The sequence below is a fragment of the Rhododendron vialii genome, chromosome 7a (genome assembly GCF_030253575.1).
Source record: "Rhododendron vialii isolate Sample 1 chromosome 7a, ASM3025357v1".
Lineage (NCBI taxonomy): Eukaryota > Viridiplantae > Streptophyta > Magnoliopsida > Ericales > Ericaceae > Rhododendron > Rhododendron vialii.
In genome coordinates, this window is record NC_080563.1 from 38,736,954 (window position 1) to 38,758,624 (window position 21,671).

General features: G+C 36.4%; 3 protein-coding genes across 3 annotated transcripts; 1 reads left to right on the forward strand and 2 right to left on the reverse strand.

The window, feature by feature from the left end:
- LOC131332536 (two-pore potassium channel 3-like) lies at nt 1-2,278 on the reverse strand. The gene is made up of 2 exons (XM_058366843.1): nt 1,100-2,278; nt 1-508 (listed from the first exon to the last, which is right to left on the reverse strand). The coding sequence occupies exons 1-2, from the start codon at nt 2,155-2,157 to the stop codon at nt 358-360; spliced, it is 1,209 nt and encodes a 402-aa protein (XP_058222826.1). The 5' UTR covers nt 2,158-2,278; the 3' UTR covers nt 1-357.
- Nucleotides 2,279-15,606: 13,328 nt separating this feature from the next.
- On the forward strand, nt 15,607-21,331 carry LOC131333988 (transcription factor MYC1-like). Its single transcript, XM_058368852.1, has 2 exons — nt 15,607-16,910; nt 19,277-21,331. The coding sequence occupies exons 1-2, from the start codon at nt 15,785-15,787 to the stop codon at nt 19,720-19,722; spliced, it is 1,572 nt and encodes a 523-aa protein (XP_058224835.1). The 5' UTR covers nt 15,607-15,784; the 3' UTR covers nt 19,723-21,331.
- LOC131333989 (uncharacterized) lies at nt 17,404-21,389 on the reverse strand. Its single transcript, XM_058368853.1, has 2 exons — nt 21,122-21,389; nt 17,404-17,678 (listed from the first exon to the last, which is right to left on the reverse strand). The coding sequence occupies exons 1-2, from the start codon at nt 21,387-21,389 to the stop codon at nt 17,497-17,499; spliced, it is 450 nt and encodes a 149-aa protein (XP_058224836.1). The 3' UTR covers nt 17,404-17,496.
- Nucleotides 21,390-21,671: the final 282 nt, after the last annotated feature.

Sequence of the window (21,671 nt, forward strand, 5' to 3'; positions counted from 1 at the left end):
TTACTGGAAATCCTTTCTTGATCGGTCTTCTGCTAATCTGTAAAGAAGTTAAATAAAATGTAATAATGAACATCTGATGTACATTCTCCATTACCAGATGGATGGAGGCAAGTAGTAGACTGAAACAAGATTACTGGGAATCCTTTCTTGATCGGTCTTCTGCTAATCAGTAAAGAAGTTATAAAAGGTACAGTCCTAACATCACCATTTCGTTAATGTACATTTAATGAATGCTAGGTCTTCTCATGCTGTTTTTCTTCTGGTGTGCTCAAATGTGGAGGCTCCAGGAAAATTAGCTCCAACCAAAAACGTCTGCATGACGTTGTGGTTTTCCCTTGGAAGAAGACTACCTTCAGATCAATCAGTGTCACTTTCCATGAGATCAGCAATGGTAAGTCTGCCGCAGTTAGTGTTGTCTAACATGTCAAACTGGTTGGATATTTGCATGAGGTCTTTCTCTGCTATTTTCCCCATTTCCTTGAGCTTGTAGATTATATACTCAGACTTGCTGCATCCCATCAGCATATCAGTAAGATGAAAACATGGTCTCAAATTATAACAGAACGGATAGAGATGACACAAAGATGAATGGTGAGGAATATGATATATCTCCTTTGGGATTTTATGCTGGCGAGGTCCTATTCTAGCAGGGAAATGGTTCCTTTTTGGATTAGAGCGAGGTTTCCTAGTGATTCTGACATGTCAAGTCCCTAATAATTTCTTCTTCTTCTTTTTTTAACGAATTTGTTGGAGAGTTCTGGCCTTTCTCTATCAGGCTTAGTTGTAAACTCATCATAGTCATCTCAATTTTGTACACGGATTTATCTTCGCTTTCTTCTTCTCCTCTTTCTTCCATCAAAATATGCAATGCTTAGCAGTCATAGGAATCAATAACAAGCATTTGGGTAAATGTATTTTGCTGTGTTTTTTCTTAAATGAACATTCTCGAATTTCTTCTATGTTAAAAGGTTTCTCAGCCCTCAATCTTTTCGATAAACATGTGACAATTTAATATGCATAAAAAAAAAAAGAAAAATCTGAGGAAGGGTACTAGAATTGAACAGCAGATCTACATACTGAGGAAACTGTTCTTATATACCTGATGGATCCATCATGGTCGAGATCTGCAGCCACTAAATCCCCAAGAGTCATCTTCTTTTGAAGAACCCACTTCGCAATTTTCCGATTCCTCTTGTCAATCCTGAGCTCGGTCAGATACAAAAATGCCCTGGCAACAGCCAATGTACTCACTAATAGCCAAATTATAGCAAAACCCCTCCCTGTAGCCGTGGTGAACGCATAATCCCCGTAACCCACAGTCGTTACAGACGTTACCGATAGATAAAAGCTATCAACCCAAGTCATTCCTTCCAAATAACGTGCCGTAACCGTCCCTATAGCAATACAACCTACAACTACTGCCAAAGCCAAACCCACTTTTATTCGTATCCTCATTCTCCCCTTTGCAGTGTCAATCATGTATGTCCTAACCATCGAGTTGAGTCGATTTGCGTCCATTGTGCTCAGCAAAACCGCCTCTTGCCTATCAAGAACATACGTAACCAAACCACTGAGCAATATATCGATAAACCCGAAACCGACTAGGATGAAAGCACAAGTAAATAGCTTAGTGAACGTCGTGTCGGGTACGATATCACCGTACCCAATGGTGCAGAGAGTGACAACGGTGAAGTACAAGGCATCCACCGGCTTAACCGTGGCATTCCCCTTAAAACTTTCGCTCTTCAATAGGTATACCGAGATGCCGATTATCGAGTATATAACCACTCCAATGAATGCTTGCCTTACAATTAAAGGTGTTTTTCTCACAGGGCTTGGGTCCAAGTCGTCGTGGAAATCTTCTTTGGCATCGGTAATGACGCACGGAGCGGAATTCGACCGCCGGGTGAGTCTTCTTCTCTTTCTGTTCAAGTTGGCTAGAAGGTTTATAAAAGAAACTGAATTTGATGATGTTGTGGGGGTGCGAATTACTGCGTCGTTGTTGATTGTGTAGTTATTCGATTGTTGCTGCTGCTGCGGCTGCCAAGCCGGGATGATGTCGAGGGTGATTGCAGAAGCTAGTTTTTTTAGAGGTGATTTGTTTGATGATGTTGCTGCTTCTCCAGTTTTTCTGGGAAGAAGGGGATCTTCATCCATGTTGTGAATTTTTCATTTTGAAGGAGATTTTAAAGAAATACTATTGTGGTACCGCAACAAGAAGTCAAATGCAATTTTGAAAGAATGGTAGTTTTGGTGAAGATGGTTTTTGTTTATCTAAGAGTCAAATGGGGTTGCAATGCAAATTGATGTTTAGCAGTTTCTAAACAGTCAGTCAGATATTGGTTTCTGAATTTGGCAAGTGGTTGTTGTTGCAACATTATCAGCAAAAATAAAACACGGATTTCCATGATTAGTCCCTTATTATGGGCCTGCTTATTTGACAACTTTTTTATTTTTTTCCTCAAGTGTCTATCGTCTCTTTCTTGGTACCACCTTTTTTCTTTGATTTATAGTAGGACTTTTGAGACTTTCCCTAAATATTGGTAACAACGTTGGACTTTTTCGATTTTCTAAAACCATTACGACAATCCTAACCGTTGGTTGACTTGACAATTTAGAAACATTATAAATCTTACTTATCTCCTAACCGTTTAAAATTTGTACTAATTTGGAATACAACCATATGCTACGTACACAATCAACCGACCACAGCCCTTTACATTCATGTGGGGTCTACACTTTGTATTCCAAATTTGGTGTGGGCTCCAAATGTATTTGAAAGGTTGTGATTGGTTGTGTATGTAGCAAAGTGTGGGCCCCAGGTGTATTTGACAAAGGTTGTGATTGATTGGTTGTGTATGTAGTATTGTTGTATTCCAAATTCGTTTTGTATATTAGCGGGGGCTTGCTCAATTTGGACGAGACTCCTGCATTTTATTAAGTAGTCACGAGTTTAAATCTCTCCACTTGTTATGGGTGTTATTCTCCTTGAATTTGTTAGAATTATTCCTTCCCTCGATATTGACTGTTTGTTGGATTGGACATTTGGACTCATAGTACTTGTGAATAGGGCTGCAAACGAGCCGAGCCGAGCCGAGTTTCAACATGTTCGGGCTCAGCTCGCCTTAATTTACTTTGGCTCGAGCTCGGCTCGAGCTCGTGACGAGCTACAGAACTCGAGCTCGAGCTCGGCTCGATAAGTATTTATAGAGCTCGAACTCGGCTCGTTCAGCTCGTTTATGAAACAAATATATATAAATATATATATAAATAAATATAAATATGTAAAAAAAAAAATATATATATATATATATATATATATAATATAATTGAGCTCGCGAGCTAATTCGAGCCGAGTTTCGATTAGCTCGAGCTCGGCTCGTTTACGAAACGAGCCCAGGACTCGAGCTCGAGCTCGTTCGTTTGCGTCTCGAACCGAGCCGAGTCAAGCCGTTGTCGAGCCGAGCTCCGAGCCGCTCGCGAGCGGCTCGGATCGTTTGCAGCCCTACTTGTGAACTTGTTTCGGCTTCACGTAATATTGACGCTTGTATTCTCTGACCATTAATAATAATAAAAAATTCTTTTTGTATTCTTTAATATTGGAGCAAATTTCACTGACCTCCTCTGAGATTTCTGACACCGACAGATACCTCCCCTAAGGTATCTGAAATTTCACTGCCCTCCCTTACTTTTGAAAATATTCTACAGATTCCCCCATATAGCTAACTTGACTTAAACGGTGTCAACTTTATGAAGCAAAAGACTTCAATGCCCTCTCCTATATTCTCCTCTTCCTTTCCCTTAATCTTTTTCGTTTCCTTTAACCCTTTTTTTTTATTTGGTCAAAAGTGGAAGGAAGCTAAGCATATACTTTTGCAAGAGAAAGAAAATTAACATAAAATTTAAAAGTATAGGACAATTTAGAAACATTAATAAAATCTTACAATTTGTAGTTTGGAAAACAACCACGCTACATACACAACCAGCCAATCACAATCCAATAACCCCTCACATACATGTGAGGTCTACACCTTTGTGTTAGTGGGGGCTTGCCCAATTGGGCAGTCCTGCATGTAGTCACGAGTTCAAATCTCTTCACCTGCGCATGGGTATTATTCTCCTTGCATTTGTTAGGATTAATTCTTCCTTTGATATGACTATTTGTTTGATAGGACAATTGGACTCATAATAATTGTAGACTTGTTTTTGCTTCATGTAATGTTGATACTTGTATTCTCTCTCCGTTAGTAATAAAAAAAATATCTTTTTGGTATTTGTTAATATTATTGAGATTTGAATTTTGACATCCGCTCCACGATAGCTCCTACTTTATTACTTGGACGATAGAAGGGAGAGGAAAAGTGTTATCTATTGTAAAATTTGAATAATATTAGTTATGCTTAACTCTGTCTTTTACTAATTTTTTTAGGATTTATTGGCTCCATTAAGTTGTCGGGAATGTTGCGTGAGAAATGAATTTTTTTTTTTTCTGTTTGTGTTATCTTGACATGGAATCTTGCGAGAAAATTAAAATTCATTGCTTTTGGAAAAATTTACTTAGGCAAAAAGTGCTTCCCAATAGAAAAATAGAAATTGTAGATCCCTCAATTTTTTTGATAACTAAACATAAAAAATTGTTGGAAAGTTTATTTTTCAATCATTTCACATCCTCTCTGTGCAAGTGAACAAGGCCTAGAGAGAATTGTCATTTCTTAGATTCCCAAAATGGATTGTACTCCATGGTGCGAAGATGGATGAGATTGAATGACTCAGATGTTATTTCAAGGTAAATAAAAAGGGAAAATGATGGCTCATGACGTGTTTTGATAATTAATATCAGCCAAGGACATGCTAAGAACATTTGTTAATACTGAAAATGTCCTTGGCAGGTATTAATTATCAAAACACGTCATTGCCCGTCATTTTCCAAAAAAAAAAAACTAACTTCTGGGCCAACAGTTGGGGGTGCAAATTTGGCCCGCCCCATTAATGTTCGGGCTCGGGCTAGTTGGCCCAAGCCCATCGAGCTCCCACAAAAAATGGGCTGGGGCGAGTCGGTCTTTGCTCACTTTGTATTAGGCCAATGTCAACAGGTTTTGAAATTGGACTGGCCCAATAAAATACGAAAAAGACGAGTAAGAGTAATACTCAGATCTGAGTACAACTACAAACCTAGGCTGAGTACTTGGGTCCACCAGTTAAGGATTGTTTGGGCCCAATTTTTAATGGTTTGGATTTGGCTTTCAAAAGTTAAATAGTACTCCTTTATTTTGTCTTTATTTATTAAAAAAAATTGCATTTGTTAATTTTGCGTCAAACTTTTGTAACTTATTTATTTGTCTCGGCAAAAGGAATCGAAAAAGTATAAAATTTTGATTGAAACTAATAATTTTTTTTAAAAAGACAAAAATAAGTTAAAAAAAGTTGTCTTATTGACTTATATTAAAAAAATTGCATTTATTAATTTTGCGTCAAACTTTTGTAACTTATTTATTCCTCTCGGCGAAAGGAATCGGAAAAGTATAAAATTTTGATTGAAACTCATAATTTTTTTTAAAAAGACAAAAATAAGTTAAAAAAAGTTGTCTTATTAACTTATTTTTGTCTTTATTTAAAAAAATTACAGCATAAGATTAGATCAAAAAAAATTTCTTTTCAAATTCCTCTCATCAAGGCGAATAAATATGTCACAATAGTTTGACACAAAATAAAACTTCAAACAAAGATTAAAAAAAAATACTCCTAAATTACTTACTTTTCAATCCAAACTCAAACGATACCGAAAGAATTTGAATTTTTTCCCCGGAAAACAAATGCCTTGTTCTCTTCTATTTTCAAAAAGAATTTTTCAAAAAATACCCTTTAGATTCTCCATACTTCCAACATTTCTCTCTCTATCTCTCTCCACTTATTACTCCTACTATTTTTTTAAAAAAAATTCAAAACACAAGCATTAAAAGAATTTGAATTGTACTTTGAACCCTAAAACCCCATAGCTGAGATTGTGACACCTCATAGCTGCCCCCACGCCCAACTCACCTAGGTCAACTAACGCAACAGGCTTTTCGCTCATTAAAAATTCGTTCGAACGCGTACAATAATGGAGAAATGGTTTTCCATTCCTTGGTTACTCTTAATGGAGGTTCTAAATTTGAGAAAATTATAGTTTATGACGTATTTTGATAATTAGTATTTATTAAAAATAACATAAAAATATTTATTAATATTGAAAATGTCTTTTACGGATATTAAAGTCTAAAAGGACAAGAACGCATGTATTGTTTCCATCTATATGTTGTAAGGAGAAATCTTGTGGGTTGACTATAAGTGGGTCCTTAGGCCATCCACAGTGGCATAATCAAAAATGGATAACCAAAAGTTGACACATCAACTTTTGATTATCCATTTAAGAAGTTTCTAAGCATAACAATGTTGAGGTTCACAATAGTCACTTCTAGTCCATAACTAAAATAAGGGATATATTACAATTTCACTCTCTCTCCCCTTGTGTTTTCCACCATTGATCACTTCCCTCCATTACACTTTTTTTTGACAAAAATATATCGATTTTCTCCTTTAATTTAGGGAAAAAATTGGTGACTTCCTTCCCTAATATTATGAATTTGGAAAAAAAATCATGTACTCAAAAAAAAAAAGTGTTTTTGAATTTGTAAAAAAATATAAAGTTATTTATGTACTCAACCACACAGAGAGGAACGAAAAAAGAATAAAATAAAAACGGAAAAAAAAAGTGTAATACTTTAATGCGACGACAAATGTTTTCCACCATTGATCACTTCCCTCCATTACGTTTTTTTTTTTGGGCAAAAATATATCGATTTTCTCCCTTAATTTTGGAGAAAAAATTGGTGACTTCCTTCCCTCATATTATGAATTTGGAAAAAAAATCATGTACTCAAAAAAAAAAAAACAGATGTGTTCTTGAATTTGTAAATGAATGCAAGGTTCTTCATGTACTCAACCACAAGGAGATGAACAAAAAAGAATTAAAAAAAAAAAAAAAAAAAAAGTGAAATACCTTAATCCGGCGACAATGAGTTGAATTATAAATGATTGAAAGATATGAACTTCACTTTTGGAGGGAAAGAAAAAGAAAGAGTTTGTGGCTAAAGAAAATGAGATATAGAGCAGGTGAAGAAAATACCATTTGAAACACGTGTGTATATAAATTTTAGAACAAGTTAACTTATGTGGTATGAGATTCACAAATTTTGATTATTGAAAAAGGTTGCTAGTTTTGGTTATCCAAAACCCAAAATTTGATTATTTCTAAGAATGTTGTTAAGTTTAATTATACCATTGTGAGCCATATTTTACCCAATATTGTTAACTTTAAAAATAATTTGCTTTTGATTATGCCACTGTGGATGACCTTACCTTTTTACTTTTCTACGTTTCTGAAAGCATTTTGACCGGTAAATGGCAGGTAATGGTCTCCTCTTTAAATGACGGAAACAACCTTCCTTTGAGTCCTTTCCCTTCCCTCATTTTCATCGGAAGTTGCTGGGGTTTATATTTCGGGGGTGTTTTCACTAATAAAAAACGCTATAAATTTAACACATTTTATTATCTTTTTTTAACTAACAAAAAAATTTCAACATTTTATCATTTAATTTCAACATTTTTTTTACTACCGGAAGTACTTTATAAACACTAAAATTTCGGCTCGAATATGTGTGTTACCCACCTACCAACTTATCAACCACAAATAAAAATTCAGTACAAATTTTTTATTACTTGAAACACCCCTATTTTGTTTTTGAAGGATCTGAGTTCAATTTGAAAGACTTTTGCACAAAATGATGGCAGGAACATGGCTAGCTGGGATTAACTTTATTTTGTTTTCAAAGATCACAACTCAATTAAGTTGCAGATTTTTGCACAAATAGTAATAATATGGGTAGCTGAGAAGTAATTTTGTAAAGGAATTAAGGTAAACTGTTTATGCATATTGATGGTTATTTTAGATACCCAATTGTAAGTTGAATTTGATTATATTTTGCTTTTTATATTTATATGTGTCTTGCTGCTGATGTTAGAAACATGAGATTTTTGTATGGATTTAAAACCTTCGATTAGTATAAGATTTGGTGGTTGTTCATATTTAATGCATTTTGTGATTTAGTTTTGAAAGAATCACTCTTAAGGGCAAAAAGAAGTCGATAGATACAAAGAAAAAAAAAGGATAAAAGTTATCCCCGAGGGGTTGGCATAATGGATAGAGTCTAAGACTTAAGGTTTGTTCCCTCCAAAGGTCTCAAATTTGAACACTTACAAGTGCTATTAATTTTTCTGGGGTGGTGAGATTAGGCTCTTAGAATTAGTCGAGGTGCGCGTAAGGTGATGTAGACACCTAAGTTATTAAAAAAAAGGGGCAAAAAGTAGCCATGAATATTTTAAAAAAAAGAAGTAGCCGTGAACATACAAAAAGTAGAGGTGAACAACAAAGGGCAAATTAGGCATTTAAGAAAAATAGAGAGTACATCTGACATGTAAAAAACACAAAAGTTTGGTAAAGGAATAAGAAAGTTTTGGTAAAGCAATAAAAATGTGACATGTGGATTTATATTATAAAGTAATAGACATTGGTATTTTCTATTGTCAACCCAATGGGTTGATTACAGAGGGACTGACGTTATAAAGCATGAGTTGGGTTTTAATGTTCATCAACGGACCAAAAATTTGCATTGTCTATTTTGACCTTTGGTTTGGTTTGTTTATTGCCACATAGCTGATTTGTCATTCAATTCCCTGCTTTCATTCAATTGATAAGCAAAGGATATGCATATCACAACACTTTTTTCTTCATCTACCCTATAGAGAAAAATCAACACAAGCATTCTCTATTCATCTATCTATCTATACTTCCTTATTATAAAAGAGTATGGAGTTTGTCGGGTTTTGGTGTTAGCAGAGATAAAGTGGATATGCATAGTTAAAGAAAGGAAATTGATTTTGGCTCTTCAGTTTCAGCCACAGGCATTTTATTTTTGTGTCTTGATTGTGTGAAATTGCAAAACAAAAAATAGAGTGCATAGAGTGTTAAAATCACATCCCTTAAAAAAACAAAAAGTCTGTGAACAAATACGCCTCTCCTAGGATTTGAACTTGGCCAGCAGCTGGGGTAAGTGCCCAAAATTAGGGCTGTCCACAGTCCGGATCGGATCGGATTCGTATGAATCCAATCCTAATCCATATCTCACGGTTTTTAGAAAATACAATCCAATCCTTATCCAAAAGTCTCACGGTTCGGTTCCGATTTTATCCACGGATTTCGTTCCAAAAAAATAAAATGATGCTACTACCATGATCATATTCCAAATAAAAATGCAAACACTAATTTTCATAAACATTGTCCAAATTGTAAAGGCATTAAAGCAATAATCATGGTAAATGCAACAAGGCAGCAACCAAATAAAACTATGCATTGTCCAAAATACACAAATTCTGGTCAAGCGTGATCTACTTATTACATCCCATAAAAATCAAACAAAAAATAGCAAATTAGTTTCTCAAAACAAACAAGCAAATTAGTAAAATTATAATTATTTATATATATTACACACACATATCTATATTTTTATTTTTTAAATATCTCACGGTCTGGTTCGGTTAATCCACAGTTTTGAAATGAAAATCAAATCCTAATCCGTATCTCACGGTTTTTTAATTTCAAATCCGTGTCCGGTCCATTAATCCACGAACAAAATCCAAAAAGCACGGATTGGATCGATCCGGACCGATTTCACAGTTCTGTATTTTTCTTGGATAGCCCTACCCAAAATCACTATAGCACATTTTTTTAGGAGCCAATTTTGCTACTGTGCCGTTTTTCTTTTGTTTCCAATCTGTATCCAAAACAAGTGAAAACTGAAGTAATTTTTTCCATTTCTTGAAATTTTGGAAATTCCAGCAATTGTTTGTGTCTTTTGTAAACGAAAATAGCAACACAAACACATTTATGGTACCAGTTTCAAAAGAATTTGAAAACAAAAGCAGAAAACTGGAAACGAAAACTTTACCAAACGAGCCTATGTAAAATAATTTTTTTGACACCGTTCAAAAGATTTCATCGATATTTATTAAACAAGATTCGTATTATACAAAAAATTATTTTGATAAGTATATTATTTTTAAGCTTAAAAATTACACGTAGGATCCAATTTTATGGTACGAAAGTACTACTCTCTCCGTCCCAATTTAATTGTCTTTTTTAGAGTTTGTGTCACTTTTCAATTGACTATATCTCGCAATTTATAACGTTTTATGTGATTTCGAAAATTTTGTATTGTAAAACTAATCGAGATCTATCAAACAAGATTTATATTGGATATAAATTCATTACCAATTTGAAGATATAATTAATATTTTATCCAGTTCGAATAGAACTGAAATTAATTAAATTGGGACGGAGGGACTAGGGAGTAGAAGAGAGAAACTACGGAGTACATAGAAAGAAGACAGAGGTCCGGTACAGCCCATGAACGAGATCCATGAAACTGTCCGGTCCGGTAAAGTGAATCTGGACTGTCAAGACAGTTTCATGGGCAATTTTTATGGATCCAGTTTCATGGATCTTGTAACGCCCTGATTTCTCAAGGGATTTCGGAAACATTAACCCTAAAATACACTGAATTTTACAAACTAATAGGCCCCTATTTATCCTTATACAAAAATTACAATTTCAAAATAATACAAAAATCTATGTACATTTGTTTAATAAAAACAACTCCAGAGCGACTCTAGTTTTGACACGAATTCCAAGCAACGTTGGCCCAAACTCCGTTCCAAGGGTCCCACTTGTATCAACTGCTCCACTGTGGAATCCTGCACACTCTGGCAAATTGAACGCCGAAGCAAACGATTTGCCAGGATACAAACGTATCCTGAGCGATAATTCACTAAGTAGAAATCCTAAAACCCAATACCACAATATGCAGATCAACAATATAATAATTCATAATACACCGAAGGTACAAAATAATAACACATCGTCTTTTTCTTTACTATCCATCATCTTACATGTAATCTAAGGATTCTCTCCGCGATATCCTTTCCTCCCACATCCACTAACTACAATCGTCTCATGGGTCCACTCTTCCTCTTGCTTGTCTTGCACCAGGGTCCTAGGTACGCACACCTAAGTTATATACCGAGTATGTTCTCACTTAAGACCATAACAGGAGGATCGAGTCATCCCATGACGTATCGTACATTAGGGTCGGACATCCACTACCCCACGCTAACTATAACCGTCTCATGGAACCCATTCTCTTCCTCAAAGAGAAACTTCCCACGACGTATCATACGTTAGTGTCACAACACCGGAGCCCTCAGGTAACCCATTTCAACATAGGGCCCCATAGGTTACCCTTGCTATCGCCATGGCTCAATTCACAATCCACACAGTACTCACACTTTCAACACTTTATCATTTTCTATTTACTTATCATCGTCTACATGATTCACTACGCGTAACCACCCCGGGAACCTATTTGTCCAATCTACAACCACAACAAAATACCACACGGTTCAACATTTCAATTAAAAGTACTAACATGTCAACAACACATAACCATGCGATAAAATTAATCATGTCATAGAATTAATCATGCGAGTAACAAAATAATATTCAGTCAAACAATTAATTACTACATTTAAAATTAAGTCTATTTCTCTTATTTAAAAATTTTATAAAACATTTCTACTATTTAAACATTTTCTTTAACTCTCATATTATTCATAGATTTTACAAACTAATTTTTATTGAAAAATACTTATTGCTAAATTTAGTATTTACTAACTATATTAAATATTAATATGAGATTTTTATAATAACAAAATTATGAGAGGTTATTCTAGTTAATATTTATTAGAGTTAAAGATTAACTAATATATAATCTAAAATATTTTTTATTTACAATCTAAATAAATTTTTACTAATAAAATATTCTTGTTAATATTTCATAAATATTTATCTACCCCAATAATTTATTAAACACGTAAACGTCCACTCAAATACAAATCAACAATGCATCATCAATAGTAATTTCGCAATCAAACACTTGTTAAACGATAATAAATTTTCACAGGGTATAACACTAATCATTCCAGCATAACCGGACTGAATTTTAATATAAACAGGACTAAAAATAAATTAACAATTTAACAGCAGATCATCATCTTCAATAAACTTTAAATCTAAGTAACTCCATTAAAAGGCAGATAAAGGTTTCGGGTTTTCGAAAAACTACCTCAAACGCGATTCTAAGTCCGAATAAGTGTTATACGATGTCCGTAGATCGCTATGGTGGTTTTGAAAATCTCGAGGCAGCGTCCGGCGGCACTCCAACAGGGCCCGCACGGCAGTGTACCCACGAAACTCACGGTGTGCACACACCTACGGCCACAACTCTCTCTCTCCCTCTCTCTCTCTCTCTCTCTTTTAGACTCAATAATAGAATAGGAAGTGAAATAATATGCTGGTGTTCAATTTTCGAATTTATGTTGGTATGTATAATGAGAGAGAATAAGGTAGCAAGAAGGTGAGAGAATAAGTGTAAAAGTGGTGGAATGAGGAAGGAGAGTGATACTGATAATGATAATGATAAAAAGATAGGAGACAAGTGCTACATTTGGGGGGGTTTTCAATTCTAATGTATGCGAACGCATGTATGTACATGATGAGAATGTATCTGGACACATGTATGTACATAGTGAGAATGTATCTGGACGCATGTACGTATAAGATGAGAGATAGAGAAGTGGAGAGTTAGTTTGAATAGAGTTCTACTTAGGGTTTAGATAGGAAAGATAACAGATGAATACGAATCACTGATTCCCTGTATATCTAAAGTTTAAATACATATCTTATACAATAATGCAAATAATATTAATTGTACACATAATAATATATTTTAATTATTCAATCTAATTAATTATTAAATTATGAATTTAACAATATAAATTTGTATTAAAAAAATTGGGTCAAAAATCCGGGTCGTTACAGATCTGATTTTTTTTTAGTGCTGGGTGGGTACCATTGTGTTTTTTGACAGCTTCATGGATCTGACAGTTTCATGGGTGGGTACCATTGTCTGCTTGGTTCATCCGAGCCGTCCATTGTGTTTTTTGACAGCTCAAATTTGGAGAGAGAAAAAAGAGAGAGTGAAAGTGTCGAGTGAGAGGAAAGAGAGAGTTACAATTCGAGTCGTCCAAAAACATATTGGACGGTCCGAATGTGCCGAACGGATACCATATGGGATATACTAACTCGCACGGAAAAATTTCTCCATGAATCCTACTCCCTCCATCCCGATTTGTTTATTTATTTTCACTATTTGGGACCTCTTATAAAATTGTCTATGTATTTCAATTTATAATATTTTTTATATGAAATGTGGATCTTATTTGATAGATCTTAATTAGATCTAAAATATGATATTTTCGAAATTATATAAAATATTATTGATTGTGAGATATAAATAATTTTTTAAAAGACGCATATGTCGAAATTAGACAAGCAAACTGGGACCAAGGGAATATCATTTCTGGAAACAAAAGCTGGTTCTTGGGAAGGTGGGACATGTGTGCCGACAGAAATTGCGTCAATGATTTCATCATGCACTTATATTTTCACTGTTCACAGGGTTCAGCTGAACCTCTAGGGTTAATTATTGACTTGATAATGAAACGACAGAAATTGCGTCAAAGATTTGTGGCTGAACCTCTAGGGTTATTGTTGACTTGTCAACAATGTTTCATCGTATCAGAGCGAGACTCCGTTCCGCGACTTTAAATAAGTTCTTATTTTTTAAAAAAATAATTTTAAATTTAAAAATAATATATTTACGTAAATAATTTTTCTACTAATATGGATCTTATTTGATAGATCCCATTAAAATTTTTTATACGGTGCAAAAAAAATTTAAAAATTATTTTTTATTTACGTTATTTTTAAGTTTAAAAATATAAAATAAACTGTTTATTTTTTAAAAAGGTTTCTGAAACGGGCCTGATTATATTCACACTTGAGAGAGTTCAGCTGAACCTCTCCAAAAGCGCCGCCCCTATAATATACAGGAGGTGATATTCATGTCAAAAAATTGGTGTAAATAAAATAATAATGTCAAAATTATTTTTGTTTGTACTAAAATTGTAATGCATATAGGACAAGACTTCTATTCACTGCAATTTTGGTTTTTTTTTTTTGGCATTAGTGATACCGGGACAAATGGGATTTTCGGCAATCTTGTTTATAATTTCTCTCAAATAATTAGGGGGTGTTTCCAATAATGAATAAATTTTGAGAAAGAATTTGTTGCAATCAAGTTGTTAGCTATTTTCGGTAATTAATAAGTTATTGAGAAATTTTAAGTTATTTTTATTGGAAAATTTTGAAATTTTTGTGAATGATAATTGAGACATTTAGAGGATCTCCTGAGGCAACTGAAAGGCCTCCCATTGATTCATTGAATCTGGACGAAGCTCTACAAATTTCCAGCAGTTTCCGCTGGTTATTACCCCCATGAGTTAATGGCAGAATTTGCATCCATAATTCATTATGCCAGTTTTGTATATTGCTTTTTCCCTATTCATGGTTGCGTTTCTTGGTATTACATAAGGTCACCTGATGTGTATATATTGGAGTATCTCGTTTTGCACTTGGTACCAGTTCACAAAATACACTATGTCCATTATGAAATATTGTTCTTGTGTGAGAGGGAGACAGACGTAACATTCAGTTTGCCAATGTGGCTTTCTGGTGGTGTTTCGATAATCGTGGTTTAGCCGTTCTATCTTAGGAGACAGACGCCGGTCAACCTCCAATATCCAATGTGAGGCGGTGAATTTGTTTGAAGGATACTGATTCAGGGTTCGATTCGATTTATGTATTTCAGTTTATTTCACATTTTGTTCATGTAATCTGTATTGTGTATTTGTTTATCAATTGTAATGGAATTTGTACTCTGAAATTATCCGATCATATCGCAATTTTTTCGTAACAGTTTTCGATAGTGAATAAATTGTAGATGAGTATATGAGTAAGAAAATTATTGACAAAAAAGTTGTTGATAAGCTGTTAGTGTGAACAACATGTTAAAATGTTAAAACTTGTAAATTAATGTAGACAAAATAGTAAAATGACCTACGTTTTTTTATCGAAAACTTTGTGGAAACACCCCCTAAGGTGTCATTCACGGAAATTTTTTGAATACCAGGTGGATACCACGTGGCCGAGCCCATGTGTTACCCTAGCAATCCGTCCAAATCATCCAAAAGTGTATTGAACGGTTTAAATTGAAACTCTTTCTGTCCTCTCATCCCATCACTCTCTTCCCTTTTTCTCCCTCCAGATCCAAACCGCCCAATCCCAAAATAAATGACTTGAATGTGCCGGGTGGCACCATGTAATACCTACCCGACAATGAAAAACTTAGCGTCTTTCACAGCCAAGGCAGCTGATTCATCGCGAGCCTTCCTGGAAGTGGAGGCCGCCTTTCTACGCGTACTCGCTCTCTCTCTTCAAGACCACTCACCGACTTTAAATTGTCCACCCACCCCCCCCTCCCCCCCGGCCCACCACAAATCTTTGCCGACTCCCAACTCTCTCTCCCATTTCAACGAACCCCTTACCAACGCCCCCAACAGCCTTCTTCTTCTTCTCTCTCCTGACCCATCAGAACATATAACCCAATCCCCCCTTTTTTTTGAAACAGCAACACATAACCCATTACTATTCAGCTCTATCACGGATTTGTGGATGGACGAAAACACTGAATCCCAAACTGGACCTGTGCCCTTCGACGTTGACACTATCCAACCGCGGCTCCAAGCCCTAATCGAAGGATCCGGAGAGAACTGGACCTACGCTATCTTCTGGCAATCCAAAAGCGACTCTTCTCTGGGTTGGGGCGATGGGTACTACCACGGGGAAGAAGAAAAAAAATTGCGGAAGAAGGCGGCGTCGCCGAACTCGAGGGAAGAACAAGCCCACCGGATAAAAGTTATCCGCGAGCTGTACGCTCTGATTGCCGGCTCCGATGAGGACGACGGCGCCGCCGCGGTCGAGGAAGTCACCGATACCGAGTGGTTCTTCCTCGTATCGATGACTCAGTCGTTTCGTTTCGGGTCCGGGCTCCCTGGTCAAGCCCTTTTAAGTTCTCGCCCGATTTGGGTCGCCGGAGCCCAGCTCGCGGCTTATCCCTGCGAGAGAGCTCGACAGAGTCAAGTATTCGGGATACGGACCATAGTTACGATACCCACCGCGTACGGCGTCGTTGAACTTGGTTCTACCCAATTTTCAACCAGTTCGAAATTTGCGTTGTTGGAGCGCGTTAAGCAGCTAATGTCCGGGATCGATGGGCTAAATGTGAGTTCCCCGTCTAATTCACTCTTCACGATGGACGAAATTCAGGAATTTCTTAGAACTCCGTCACCTCCGCCTATTAATCAGACCAACGAGCTCAACGTGGGAGTGTGGCAGGGAGACGGTGGCGAATGTGTGGCCGAGGACGCAGCCTTAGCTCATGATCGAGCCTTATTCATGTTGAGGGGAGACAAGGCTCCCCTCAATTTCCCACAACTCTTGGAACATATAAAAACAGCAGAGCCCACGATGGCTCAACAAGAGAAACCAGATGAGAATTCTGGATTGGGGAATGATGAAGTGGAGACTTTTGGAACGGGGGCCGAGGGAACAGGGGAAGGCGAAATGGTAGAGGGTCAGTCGAACTCTGGGTGTTTGGGAAATGGGAAAAGGAAGGGAAAGACCCCAAGAGGAGAGAGAGGAAACAATACAACCACTGGAGTTAAAATTGTGATTCCTTGGGAAGCTATCTTACAACGTAAAGGAATGAGACTTATAGATGCTGCAAAGAAACTAAATGGTACGCACACATATACTCCTACAAGAAATGATAATCTCAATTTTGTTCTTTGGTCTTTCTTCAACTAGACAGGCTATGCGCTAAGGGTTTTTTTTGAAATTTTTGGAATTTTTCTTATTTTATTTTTATTTTAAAAAAATTTCGCGTTAATTAGTTTTGCATCGATTTTTTTAGGATCTATCTTGGATATTTTTTAAAAATGTCTGCTTAAAAGTCATAATTTTTTATTTTTTCGATTCGTCTTGACGAGACGAATCAATAATCTACAAAAGTTAGGCGCAAAACTGAAATGCAAAAAAAATTTAAATAAGAATATTAGAAGAAAAAATTCAAAAATCTTAGCGAAACTTAACCAGACTAGGGCATACCCAGCTCCTGCGTTTCTCCCTGAATATGTTGGGTCCAGGGAAGGGCTCTTAATCTTCTCAAGCTAATAGACTGTTTCTGAGAATCGAACCTGTAACGGTAATGCCACAGTTGTTAATAAAAAGGATTTCGTAAACGAGCGGAATAAATTTAGACATTGCAAATTGGAGTAGATACCAAGTTTAGTACAAAATTAAAATACTACAACCCGAATACAGGGTTACAAAATTACAAAAGCGTCCTCGGCCACACATTCGCTGCCGTCTCCCTCCCACACTCCCACGTTGAGCTTGTCGGTCTGATTAATAGGCGGAGGTGACAGAGTTCTAAGAAATTCCTGAATTTCGTCCATTGTTAGACCGCAGTCTCCCTGCCACATTCCCACGTTGAGCTTGTCGATCTCTGTGAAATTGTTACAAAGACTAAAGGAATAAGAACTTGAACGGCATCGTATCCCTAAACAAAGTAAGAACAATTCTGTGCCTAAAAATCCGAGACCCAAATCCGGGATTGACAAGAATTCAACCAATGAAACACCCATTGAAACAAGCCCACACTAGAGGGCCAATTCCAGAACACCTATTGGGCCAAGGTTATGTTGTGTAGGGGCCAACATAGCAGTTGATTTAGGTTCAAACTAGGGGTAAATTTTCGTTATAGGAAAGAGAGGATGAAGTAAAGGTGGTGTAAGTATGTATACGAGTGTGTATGTAAGAGAAAATGGAGGTGGAGTGTTCGGGTGTGAAAGTGGGTTGTGGTGGTGATGATATATACTATTAGATGCCAATGTTGGATTGATGTAGGAGTCAAGGAAAAATCTCATATACGCATCATATTTTTTTGGTATATTATACGCACTTTACGAATTGTTGTGGCCTGATATATGAGGTTTGTGGTAATTTTTTTTTTTTTTTTGTAAATTTGTGTGGCTCCTTTTATGAATATTTGTGGTTCCGAGGGTTCTTTGGTCAAATACAAATGATCTTTTATGAATTTTTGTGGTTACTTTTACGAACTTTGAGGCTTACTTTTAAGAATTTAGAGACTTACTTTTTCGAATTTTGTGGTAAAAAAGACGGCTAAAGGTTAAAAAAAAAAAAAAAGAAGAGAGAAAAAGAAAGAAAGATGGCTCTAGGTTTACGAATTTTGTGGCTCACTTTTGCAAATTTTGTGGTGTTATTTATGATTTTTTGTGGTTCAAAATATAAATTTTATGGCTTACTTTTGTAAAATTTTGTGGTCATTTATAAGATTTTGTGGCTTAAAATACGAAGGGCACACAGTGCACCCTTTCTTGCGAGTGTAGTAGGATTTTTGGCTCGGGTCCAGGGAGTCCAGGACCGGTTGCGACCTTCGGTGGGGTTTCGGCTGAAAACGCTACACAATGGAATTTGATCTAGCTAACTAAATTGACATAAATGATTGGAAAACATTTTCGTAAAACAAAATATGATTTACTAATTAAATGCACAGAGTCGAATTGTGCGAATTTAATGTTATGCAAAAAAATGCAGTCCTTGCATTTACTGATGCGCTAGATCCATCCTTAAATGTATTTTTCCTTATTTATAATGTGTACTTCATAGATGATGTAAATGATCTCTTCTGTTGATTTTAAGATGGAAAGACTAAATTTTGAGATTTTGGAAGGAAACTTGAATTCCAGAAAGAAATAAACCGCTCATAAAATGGAGATTTGTAAACTACCCAGGGCTAGTTAAAATGGTCAGAATGTGTGTGCTCTTAGATAGGTCTGAATACGAATCCAAAAGGGGTAGACTTTAACTAGCCCTAAAATCAACAGAGGTTAGGCTTGGAATATGTGGGAAAGTCCAGGACACGGTCACTTGCAAGGGGAAAATGGAAAAGATAGTGAGAAATGTGGTTAGTAAAAGTTAATGGGGATGTGCCCCAATTTTTTGTGGGTCTCCAAATTAGAAATGTGGGTTCGAGTTGCTTTGGGGAAAAATATTTAGATTTTGAATTCTTACTTATTGCAGTTAGCCGATCTACACTGAAACGTGTTTGTCGAGAGTATGGTATCGACAGATGGCCGCCTCGCAAGAAACACAAGCTTATCAATCAATCTCAACCCGACGAAATTCCCGGAGTTGTTGATCAAGAGCGAATCTCACAATTGAATTCTGATACGCTGCTGCCTTCTAATCAAATCTCGGCTACTGTTGACAAAAATAGTGTGACTGTGAAGGCAAGATATGGAAAGTTAACAATAAAGTTTCAACTCTCTTGGCCATGGGAAATGATGGAGCTAGAACGACAAGTGAAACAGAGGCTAAAACTCGAGGCTGAAACTTATTACATCAATTACAAAGATGAGGACAATGAGTTGATTTTAATAGCTTGCGATGAGGATTTACAAAATTACATCTCCAGTTCTAGCCTCCTGGTCACCAATTTGATTGAGGTATTTCTTGAGCCAAAGTAATCAGATGAATTTTGTGTTGACGAACGTTATTCCTTTAGCATTTACCCTTCTTATATTTTTCAGTGTGAAATTTGGACGTCCCCACAAGAGAAGTCCATTTAGAGATTGGTATTTGAGTTGCGATTGGTATGGTTAAAAAAATTTAGTGCTTCAAATGGTGTATTTCACATTGTGTTCTCTGAGTTTTGGAATTTTTCAATTTTGTTGAGCTTTGTTTGTGATGAAGAAAGGTAAAGAAGAAAAGGAAAGGGGACAAAGTTAACTTTTCCCAACCCAGGAAGAGTTCATTTTTAATTTGGATCATTGATTGTCGAAATGGACGGTTCGAATTCCATGAGAATCCTCACACGATCCTCACAAGGCCGAATACTTTGTCTTGTAATAGGATTCTCCACTCACATAGTTCGTGAATCCCACCGTAATGCCGGATCCAAAAGTTGTGTGATTATGGAGTCTTTTCGACCTTGTTCAGGGCAATGGTAAAATTGTACTAGTAGGAAATCACATACATGTACTACTTTGACGCTTATTACCATGGCGTATCATTCCGGTGCAAGGAATAGGATCGGTAACATATATGTTACACCACATGATTACTCAAGAATAACATTATTACAATTCCTGGATAGGTCTTAAAATTATGCAACATTAAGGTGTTTGGTAACTTTTTTATTTTCAGTTTTTGATTTTGATTTTCATTTTTTTGAAAACTACGTAGTAAAAGAGAAAACTTGTTTGGTAATATATTTTTACTTTTTTGTTTTTAAGAAACCTTTTTAGAATTTCTGGAAATTGTGAAAACTAGAAAATAGAGTTTGAGAAAAAATTCTTTACACCGTCGGTATAAACATTTGTTTCCTCCAAATTAATTGCATTGCGACACGTGTCAAAACAGTGGTCCCAATTAATAAAATATGATGATGTGGCGCAATACAATTGATTTAAAGGAAATAAATATTTACACCGGCGGTGTAAAAAATTTATTCTCATAGAGTTTTACACAGTTTTCAAAACATAAATTATTTCATCCCGTTCCCATTTTTTTTTGGGAAGCCTCCTGTCCCGATCGTTTCTTCTTCTCCGTACGCTACTCCCTCCCTCTCTCTCTCTCTCTCCTTCCTGGAGCTACGGCGGCTGCGGCGCCGTCTTCTCCCCGGCATCTCAGCGTTACAGCAATCGGAAGAAACGCAAACGACTTGATCGTCTGGGAATGACGATTCGGATACCGACGGCGACTGCAACAAAATTAGTACTGCGAACCAATAGATAAGGGGCAAATCTGCAGTTTAAGTGTCAAATCCTAAAACCTTACAGCTAACCCAGTGAATACCGAGAGAAATTGGTGCTCCCTAAGTATATTAACTCATCAATATATTTAGGGAGGTGAGTTCCGAACTACCTTTCATCCGGCGAAACATGGTTCGGAGAGATTTCAGGACGGGTCGGAGCGCCGGTGGGGCTTGGTGGTGGGAGGTGATTTCGGCCAGAGAGTGTTCCGTGGAGGAGGATGGAGGTGGTGACGCTGATCGGCGGTGGTGCGGACCGGAGGTTGTGCCGGTCCCCCCTCTCTCTCTCTCTCTCTCTCCTCTGCCGTGTGATGCTGGGAAACAGAAAAGAAAATGGGAGAAGGGGATATAAGAGTAGGTTTGCATGGGGTAATGACCCATGGACAATATAGTGTTGTCGCATTGGGAGTGAATCAAGGAGAAATTTGTGGGATTATGGTACTCCCTCCATCTGCGGAAATAAAAAGAAATAGAAACGGGAAAGGTTGGGTTTGGTCCGAACATGTTTCTACCAAAGTACCAAACATGTTTTGTGTTTTCAGTTTTTACTGTTTTCAAAAAATTATTACCAAACATGTTTCTTATTTTTATTTTCATGAAAACATAAATTTGTTTTTACTTTTAGTTTCTTAAAAATAAAAAACTGAAAACCGAAAAGATGTC